At 49.8% G+C, this 9,775-nt stretch overlaps 1 protein-coding gene across 2 annotated transcripts; it reads right to left on the reverse strand.

Moving 5' to 3' along the window:
• Positions 1–1,881: 1,881 nt before the first annotated feature.
• On the reverse strand, positions 1,882–8,776 carry KCTD10 (potassium channel tetramerization domain containing 10). 2 transcript variants are annotated; one of them, XM_009879039.1, is made up of 6 exons: positions 8,556–8,776; positions 5,063–5,232; positions 4,260–4,346; positions 3,996–4,048; positions 3,093–3,288; positions 1,882–2,315 (listed from the first exon to the last, which is right to left on the reverse strand). In XM_009879039.1, the coding sequence occupies exons 1-6, from the start codon at positions 8,761–8,763 to the stop codon at positions 2,097–2,099; spliced, it is 933 nt and encodes a 310-aa protein (XP_009877341.1). In that variant the 5' UTR covers positions 8,764–8,776; the 3' UTR covers positions 1,882–2,096. The 2 variants fall into 2 exon arrangements, with proteins under 2 accessions (XP_009877341.1, XP_009877340.1); XM_009879038.1 differs by having other exon boundaries at positions 4,260–4,349; positions 8,556–8,763.
• Between the last annotated feature and the right edge of the window lie 999 nt (positions 8,777–9,775).

The raw sequence follows: 9,775 nt of genomic DNA on the forward strand, positions 1-9,775 counted from the left end.
ACGCTCCAAAACCCGTAACGAGCCCAGTAATCTGCCCGTGTCAAAGTACACGGTGCTGGACAAACTGGGCAGTTCAGGGAACTTTCTTTCCACACCCCTCCCCAGCTTATCACACAAGGAAGGGGAGAAGGGAGGGGCACAGAGGCCTTTGCAACAACCAGCCCGCACTCTGGACTGCCACAAACCTACACACATATGTAAGCTTAAAGCAACGTAAAACAGAGCCTGTAACTGCCAGGACTTGGCTGAAGCGGCTGCACCACAAGGGAACTGTTTACTGTTCAGCTCTTACTTCCAAATCAGCAGCTGAAGAAGAAAGAGGAGAGGAGACAGGTACAGCCACCCCACCTGCCACAGCCACCGGCTGTCTGTAACTTCAAAAAGTCTTTGGTTACTAGGAAGATGACCTCAGCCTGACTTTGAAATCTTTTTAGCTTTACTTGCTGATCCAGAATTGTACCGCTGAGCAAATGCTGAATGCTTTATTTCAGCCTCTACAGATGAACTATGCCTGATCTGGGATGTAACTGCTACGTGAAGCAGAAGCAGTGGAGTAACGCAGCTGGTGACGCCTTTGGTTTTTAAAACGTTAACGTCCCATTAAGAGCCCTGAGCCAGGGGTAGGAGTCCTTGCAGCAGGAACTTGAGCAAAAGCAAATAACCATGCCGCTGAGGAACAGGACCACAGAGCTGCTGCTCTGTACGACGCGTCCGACCGTTAAGGTCAATGCCAGATATTCCAGCTAAAAGGTCAAAAAACCCTCTAGAATAGACCACAGCCTCCCAAGGCGTCACTCTGCAAGTTTAGGACTTCCTCCATCGGGTTTCTCTCCCTCTCAGGATTTGTTACATCAACCGTTACTGCTGTGGCTCTGCTCATTATCCGTTATCCTCCAGTCCTACTGAATAATACACAACCTTCCACCAGAACTGCTACTTGACTCCACCATAGGCAACAAGAGACGAGGAGGTAGATAAAATGCTCATTTATAATAGAAAAGTAACTCTCGGAAAACCAGCGTACAGAGATCTTCTCTACACAACATTTCAGCTCTGCCCTTTCACACGCAGCTGCCGTTTCTGAAAAGACTTGGAATATGCTCAGGATAAAGTCAAACACGGAAAAACTGCCTCTGGGCCCCTGTCTGCTCCTCTTCCTTGTGGTACTCACATTGCCCTCGCTCAAAGCAAGACGATGCTGCTGTATCGGTTACAGACCCACAGCTGCAGGCCTCCTACCTGTGCCCGGCTGGCGGGGGGGTGTTTGAACCCGTGACGGGTACTGCTTTACCTGTAGTAAAGCAAGCCCAGCTTCCTGACCCACGATCTCACGGAAATAAACTCCCCAGCCAAGACGCGGGGTCAGACCGAAGCTCTAAGCTACCTGCTCACACCACCCGAAGGAAAAAGAATCGCTATTTGCCCCCAATCCTCTTGCTGGAGGAATTTTAACAGCTTCAACCTTTGGGCTGAAGGGATAAAGCAGCGGTGGGGCTGCACAGTTCAAGCTCCACTGAACCCTTCAAGAAGCAGGTCCTGAGAGCTGCAGGCAGCCCTAGCCAGCCCCCTCCTCACCACACACGACAGGAATCACGTCAGCGTGTGTCCCTTGTCCTTCAGGGAGTCAAGCTGGAGAAAGGGAGTTCTACGGCAGTTCTGCTGGGGTTAGATCACTGCATTTCTGCCCAGGAGACAGAGCCGACGAGTGCCTGGAGGGAAGGTGTATGGCTGACTGACTTTTTTTGTGTTTGTTTTGCTTTGCTTTTAAAGTGCAGGATAATTACTAAAGCCAAAGGAAGCCAGCCCTCTTCCTCTGTAGCCACAAAACAGCAACAAGAGTGCTAAAAATTCAGGGCCTTCCTCCAGATGCTCAACAGGTCCTTACAGTATCTATCATATGCCCGGTAACCTTATTTATTTTTCATCCTAGAACTACTGCATTTAAATACCCCGAATAACCTAGTTTGTTACAAAACAGAATTTACATACTTTACTGAACAGAAGGGAAACCTCCTGGTCCTCTGCTGCAGACACTCGAGAAGGGGAAGGGCAGCACCTTCCAGCCAGAGCTGCGCAGTCCGCGGCCATGGCTCGGCTCACTGATGCAGGTGGGCTCTGTCGTCTGGACGTTTAATGTGAATTCTTCGCACGCGCTCGATGCGATCTCGCTCCTCGTCTTCATCGAGGTGATGGGAGCGGCCGGCTGCCCCTCCCGTGGCTTCCAAGAGCGCGTTGTCAGGTCCCCTCCCGTCCTGGGACTCGTACAGCAGAATGTTCAGCGTCTCCTCGTAAATGCGGGCTTCCGGGAACTCCACCTGCCCACCCGAGAAAGAGAAAGTCACTCGTACCTATTGCCAGTCGCTGCAGGCCCCAGGTTACCTCATTTCTAACTCGTGTACCTTTCTGGTTTTAAAATTTCTTCACTGCTCCCTGGCCACAGAAATCCCTTCTATCACAATCGCTTCTACTATTTCCTTTCAGTTTGGAGATCCAGCAACTTTATTTTTTATTTTTTGTCATTCCCAAACCAGCCTTCCTGCAGGGCAGACTCAAGATTTCTCCTAGGAAAGGCAAGAGGGCACAGGGAAGACATGCCATGGCTCACCAGGCGCTTACACATGGACATAAACCAGACTTGGTTAAATGTGCAAGTTTTTCTAAAGGTAAAGGGGTGGACTCAACTTGCTTTACTCAATAATTGTAGCTTTTAATGTTGCACCTCTGTGGGCTCATAAGGAATTCAAGCAACTGGGGTCAGTTTGTATATCAGTTTGGGGAGTAATCTGCAGAAATGAGTTGTGCTTGAAAGGACTTGATCCTTCCACGAAACAAACCCCTTAATTCCAGTTTGATCGACTTGATCTGATAATTTGATTGACATCACAACTGCCCTGTGTGCCGTGCCACAGCCCAGCAGCTCCCGCCCTAACGAGCCCGCAGCTCTCCCGTGCTGCTCCCACTCTGACTGGCACTGATTATTCTACAGAGATGCTCAACAATGAAAGGAGTGTTCAAAACGGCCCAGATGTCAGGATGCCAGTCTGACAGCAGTCAGGCCTGTTGCTGGAAGCATTCTGGGCGTTTGCTCCTACCTTCGTCTGTTTTTTCTCAGTAGCGTAAACAATGGATGTGCAACAGACTTCGGCGATTTTCCTCCCCTGCCCGTAAAAAGACCAGCAGCAGATCTCGTCTCCGATCACGTCTTTGATAAAAAGCACTCTCCCGTTAAACCTCAGGGACAGCTTGTCAAACAGCTCGATGTTCTTCAGCATGTTGTCGTCGGAGTTGCTGCGAGAGAAGGAGGCGGGCAGGGGTCACGGCAGGGGAATGTGGGCAGCTCACGTGACAGGGGTCAGACAGCAAACATTTCCAGGTACATGAAGTTTCCTTTGACTTACTGTGTCTCTACCAAAAGAATTATCTATATCTGGTATCCAGGGCTGTGGGGGATAACTCGATTTGATTACTTCAAGCAGGAAAACCTGCTGCTGAAGAAGCAGTAACACGACAGCAACAATCCTGTGAATAATCCTGCCCGCAGCTGTTTCATTTGTGTACAGGATCGCCCAAATAAAACCATTCCTGAGCTCGAGATCAGCACCAGGTGGATGGAAAGAGCACTGTGTCATATAAACATGTCATATAAACATGAGGAAAGGAGGGACAACGTCCCAGACTTAATTTTACCGTTTATTGAGGGCACTGCACCATAGAAAGCTTCCTGCATTCAACTGATGGGCTACAGCCCACAGGGAATGCCGGCCAGCAGCTGGCCAGGAGTCTCTGTCAGCTGCACCTATGAGTTAGAGGAGCTCCTCTGGAACAGGAGTAGCACAAACCGAGCCTTCCAGTGACAACTTGAGTTTGAAATTAATTGGGAAAAAGATGCGTCCCAACACCAATCTCTCATTGGTGCCTAGGGAAGAAAAAGCAAATGTTCATTGCACATTTCAGTCTATGAAAAACTTCAAAGAAGCCCGGCCGAAGCCATTTACCTGGTGTAGGAATATTTGTTGTTGCTTCTGTTGTACAGCAATTTCACTGCTGGCTGTAAAAAATAAACCACAGATGAGGCACAGGAAGCGCAGTAAGAGCTGGAAGCCCAGCTCAGCCCTAGAGCCCAGAGCACACAAACCGCAAAACAACACAACCCCCTCCCAGACCCAAACCCGGTGGGATTTTGTCGTTGTCGCCACCGTTGTTACTGCGAAGGGGGCTGCAACCCCTCCCAAGGCACTGCACAGCCTCGCCTCTCTTACCTTGTTAGAAGTGGCTATCAGTTTTTGCTCTTCTTTGGAAGACGTGATGACCGGTACCTTGCAGAACGGTTCATACGCATCTTTGTTCTGCTGAAACAAGAATCCAAAACACCAGCTGAATGTAAGCAGGCCTCAGGGCACGCTCGTTAACCAGGAAGGTCCTGCCACAGAGCAGAGATGTTCGTTTCTGCTCTCTACCACCCTGCAAACGCAGGGGCTGAATGTTTTTTACCTATTTGAATGGCAGGATCTGTGACGTGGCTTCACTCAAACACCAGTAAAGGTGGCTCAAAACCAAAGCTGAGCACCTTGGAGGAAATCAAAGAACAAATCAGGGCCCTCAGCAGCCCGTGGCTACAAGAAGCCGCTCTGGTCAGGCCAAAGGACTTGCCCCATTCTGGTCGATGCTGGAAGTATTAATTTTTGTCACAGAGCTCGTGCTGATGACGGATCATTTTGCCACGTACGATGCTGATACCAGCAGAGAACCCTGCTGAGGAGCTGGACTGCTGCTCCTTGCACACTCCCAGGGGTCACCGGAGGAAAACTGAGCGACCGTGTACCCCTCACTGTAACTGGGCAGTACAACATCTTGAGAATAACTCTGTACCTTTTCCTTGATGTGACCAGACCGGAGCAGATCAATGCCATGATATATTTTGATTTCATCCTAGCCTCAAAAAAGCGCCGAGTGGAGGCCGACAGAAAATCGTGCTCTGCCCAGATGCTGCTTCCAACCCTGAGCAGCCTCTTGACCCGTTCCAGCCAGAGCAACCCTGCTCCTCCTCAGCTCCGCGACCTACCTGCAAGGCTGCTTGGCACTCGTCCACCAGCCCCTGGACCAGGTAGTACTTCGCTTCAGCCAGCAGCTCTTCTATCTCCCTGCGGCTCTCGGGGAGCGGCACGGCCCCGTCACGCAGGTAGTTCAGTATTGTCCCAAAATGTTTGCCGCAGCGGTCGATCAGGATCCAGCCTAGGGACGGAAGAAGAGCACGGTACAGCACAAGCAGAAGCAAATGTGGCAAAAGGCCGTTGTAGCGAGCAGGTTCCTGCCAAGACAGTAACTCTGGTTCTCTGGTTGAGCCGGCACACAGAGCAGAAGGAATCATGGGGAATTTATTGGCTCCTTCTGTGTTTGAAGCACAGAGTACGTGGGAGTAAGGTAGGAAGCTCGTTTGTTTCTCATAGTCCCTCAGTTATTGAGAAACGATGAACTGAAACGGAGGAGTGAAGACTTCTAGTTCTCAAAACAACCAGCTCAATTCTCCCTCTACTCCCGAAGCCCTGACGCGTTATTTCCTTGCCTTCTATCTCACAGCCCTGTTACACGCACGCACGGCTGTTCCTCACACAGCTGACTAGGGCCAGCAAGATGGGATTAGAGGATGCACGCTTCAGCTCTGGCTGCCAGCCCTGTGCCTGAATCAAGCCGGACCCTGAGAAACAAGAGGCAATGCTGAGGCTCGAGTTTCCATAAATGAACAGACGGCCACTCTTACGGGCTGAAGCTCAGGAATGCAGCGAGGAAACGCTTGTGGGGAAGGAGTCATATTTTGGACAAATAAGGAAAGTAGGTTAAAGCAGACCCTTATGTTCTGCATGAATGGAATTACTAGTAAAGTCTGAACATTTGGTTCAATCTGGAACGGGAACACAGCCCTTTCGCGCTCTTCTGCAGAAAACCAAGATGCTCTCCAGCAGTTTAGCGCAGGCCTTCCACGGCCCTCGTTACCCGGCTGTCTACACAAAGCACAACGTGTGCTCCCAACTGTCATTTTACAGACTGTAGTAACGAACGAGAAAGCTGGAGGCAGGAGAACCAGAGTCAGAGAGATCAAAGAGCAGAAAGACTGATCCAGGCTAATGAATACAGCACACCTAATCCAACTAGAGCAGAAAAAAAACCCATTTGCCGATGCAGAAGGACGCAAAATGACATCTCTCATTTCAAAGAGGGAGCACAAGGACATCCATATTCCACAAATGCAGCTGTTGACAGAGTTTACTAGAGCACCCCAACACGTAGGGAGGCAAAGGGTGGGCTGAGAGCAGAATTACAACCCCCAAATTCTTCGTCACCATCTCCGCTGCGACTCCCACTGCAGGCTGCAAAAACCTGCCACAACTTTTATGTTTACAGATGGTGAGGCCAAAGCAGAATTGCTCATTTTCATGAGGGACAGGAGAACATATTTCAAGCAGGATTGCAAAACACAAGTGACTGCTAAAAAAGCTCAGCCACCCTTCTGTTTGAACCAAACAGCCAAGTGTGCGGCCGAAGCAAGATGACTCACGGGAAAGCGACGCTGCTGCCGCTCCGTCACAGCTGTGCAGAGCTGTTTCAGCTGGAGCTTTTTAAAGCATTTTTCTTTAGTTGCAGTGTTACTAGAATGTCCCATGATCCATTTACTGAGGTAGGAATACCTCATCCATGAACTGTATGTGAAAGCGCTTGACTTTTAGGAAATCAATCTGTTGTCTTACAAGAAGTCTCAGGAACAAACGCTCTGACTGAACCAGACTCCTTTTTCTGACCAAGCCTTGACAGATGAAATTGCAGCCTGACACCAAAGACTGCCTGATGCTCAACAGTCTTATCAGCAGCTGAGACAAAAACACGAGTCTCAATCAACTGCTTAACAGCCGTGGGGGATGCAGACAAGAAAATTGGAAACGGATGTACCTGGAAAATTCACATCCTTCTATCTGCTCATTACCATAAAAATAAAACTTTCAAAACACGCCCAATTGCTACAGTTCGTGACCAATTTCTAAGCCGAAAATAATCATCCACCACCCACAGCCAGAGTGTTCCAGCCTTTTCTCCCACCCAGCAGCACGTTGCAACTGTGAAGCTTGGAGAAAGAGCTGGGGAGATGCTGCTGGGGTCAGAAGAATGCACGGAAACAAAGAGGAGGACCCCTCGTGCTGCATTCCACAGGCTGTTTAAAAACTTGACTCTTTCCAGTTTCTCTGCAAGCCTGGCTTCTCCTCCCAAGAAAGGCTTTGTTCAGTGCCAGAGAGACTGGGTGTGACCAATCAGCAGCATATTGAAGAATTTCAGATCGAGAGGGTTTCCTTTCGCAGCTCTAAGGCTATTGTTCCAGTTCCTAGCATCGAGGGAAGATAAAGCAAGAACTGCAGCCCTGGGAGTGTCTCGCAACACTCAGGAAGTATCAAATTCCTATAAACCCACAAGCTGGCTAAATGGAACCACGCTGTGGGATTCACAGCAAAATCAGCTCGCCGTTTTATGTCTCGGGCACGATATTTTAGCAGGTTCAGCTCTGGTTACCCTCGCGTTAGCAGCAACGCCGCCGGAACCTGCACTTGCGGGGACTCAGCGCCTCGGGAACGCGACATTCCAGCCCTCCTGCGGTACCTGCCCAGGGCACCCAGAGGAAGTGCCAAGACCACGGCAACACGACCTTCTAAAATTAATTTGGACTTTCCAATCCATTTCCAAAGTGAAGGACTTGGGAAGTCTCCAATTTTGCGAAACGCAGAGCAGCTTTAGGGAGAGACAGGAGGATGCTTTTGCTACACATCTGTGCTATAATATTCATTCAAATGTAAATGTTCTGCAAGAGTCTCAGCAGCAGATAGAAAAACCCCAACATATGTGGTAAGGAAGTGAAGCATTTGAGTGCTGCTCCTTTAGACGACCGTATTTTGACATCCTGCACATTCTTTCTTTCCAGACATTTAAACATGGAGAGATACACTTGCCAGCTCTCTCCTGTCAGTAACACCCTAGCAAATTCTCTGAAAATTTGCAACTGGTTCTATTTTTGTGAAGCAAACAACAACTACTCTCACAAGAAAATTGCTTCACTTAAAAAAAATCAGCTTTTGGCTCACAACCCCGCTCCAACATTCAGAGCAAATGTTCTATTTGTATTTGAGGTAATGAAACAAGATGAGGGAACTGCCTTTTGAGCTTCAAAATAAATCCGCCAGTCCTGGCTCATAGTTTCTTAATCACCAACCCCACCATTTTCCATATGCTTATAGTGCTTTAGAATTAGTATTTCAAAAGAAAAGGACAGCCCGAGCTATCTGGGCCTGACAGGAGCGTCAGGATTTCTTCCTGTCCTTTTAGACAAGTCACATGTGCCTTTCGTTCCACGTCTTTTTCCTGCTGGATAAGCCACGAGTTTTAACACTAACGAAAGGCAGAATCATCTGCGTCTGTGATTAATGTTCTTCTCCATTCTCTAACGTTTTTCTCCAGCCCCTTCTGACCTATTCCCACCGGCGAGGGAGGCAGCGGGCGTGCGGGGAGCAACCCCTCACCTTCGCTGTCGGTGAGCACTTCCATCCGGCCGCTGAACATGGCCTTGAGCATGGTGTCCTGCTTGGTCAGCGTCTGCATGGTGGTGTAGTAGAGGGCGCCGCCGATGTTCAGTTTCACATACTTGGAGCTCGGGCTAGTCCCTTTGAAGGAGGTGGTGCGAGTCGCAGCCGCCGGCACCGCTGAGCTCACCACGCTTTCTCCTGACATCTCTTCCTACAAGCAAGGAGCGAGCGGTTAAGACGTGCGGCTCCACCGCCCGACACCCCCAGCTCGGCGTCACCCCCTGTTAGCAGGCACAGAGGCAGTCACAGGTGTGCTGGGCACTGCCAGCCTCGGCTCCTCTCAGCCTTTTTGTAACGTTCTCAAACATTTTAAACATTTAACTTCATTTCCTTTCTAAAAGTGACATAAACCAGATAAAGAACATAGAACGACTCGGCCAGCAAAGAAGGCCGAGCGGTGTTTCACGCTGCAAAAGCCAATAGTTTCCTATGAAAACTGCGTTCCCTGCTTTCACAATTTCTAAAGCTTAAGTTCCTGCTTCCTGAATAATCTGGTATGTTATTGGGCAATTCCCAACACACAGAGCCTGAGCGGACAACTCCCACGTGTTAAAATGCCGACTATCCACTGATTTTCTGGAGGCTTTTTTTTTTTCCTTAAAGCTTTACAGAGAGCACACACATCTTCCCGCTCCCTTCCCTGCCCTCCCAGGCTTCTCAGCACACCCAAACCCAGTGGCCCACGTCCCCCACGGCCTCTGCCCACAGTCCCCACACAAAGGGGGCTCCGCTCAGCTAAGGAGGTCACACGCTGTAACGGGAACTTGTTAGCTTAGAACTCGCTAGCTTAGCACCACAAATGCTCTGAGAGCCGCTAATGGACAAATCCTTAATCAAGCTGCGGCCCCGTGGTTAACTGTTTTGTCTCACAACGTGACAGGATGGGATGATTAACGCCCCACCGCCTCAAGCAGACCCAGTTCCTACAACCTCAGAGCCCGCTGGCTGATGACTGTCCTTTCTTCCTCGGCTGTTGTGAAAAGCAGAACTGTCAGATGGCAAATCCAGACCAGAGCGGCAGCTACGTGCCCACATGTCACAGGCGAGAAAGTGGGATGGGCAGAGACACCCAGAGCCCTGTTCCCTCTTAGCAAAGCTCTCCCGGGAGCAAAGGTGCAGCCCCAGCCCCACGCTCAGGCTCCCTCCCGCACCCAGAC

Source organism: Apaloderma vittatum, unplaced genomic scaffold (assembly GCF_000703405.1).
Source record: "Apaloderma vittatum isolate BGI_N311 unplaced genomic scaffold, ASM70340v1 scaffold23721, whole genome shotgun sequence".
Classification (NCBI taxonomy): domain Eukaryota; kingdom Metazoa; phylum Chordata; class Aves; order Trogoniformes; family Trogonidae; genus Apaloderma; species Apaloderma vittatum.

Excerpts from the sequence above, each read along its gene's own strand:
- KCTD10 (XM_009879038.1), bottom strand. The coding sequence starts at position 8,763 with ATGTCAGGAGAAAGCGTGGTGAGCTCAGCGGTGCCGGCGGCTGCGACT. Across the intron at positions 4,049-4,259 it reads TGATAGCCACTTCTAACAAG|CCAGCAGTGAAATTGCTGTA; the intron begins GTAAGAGAGGCG and ends TATTTTTTACAG. Across the intron at positions 3,289-3,995 it reads AACAAATATTCCTACACCAG|CAACTCCGACGACAACATGC; the intron begins GTAAATGGCTTC and ends CTTCTCTCGCAG.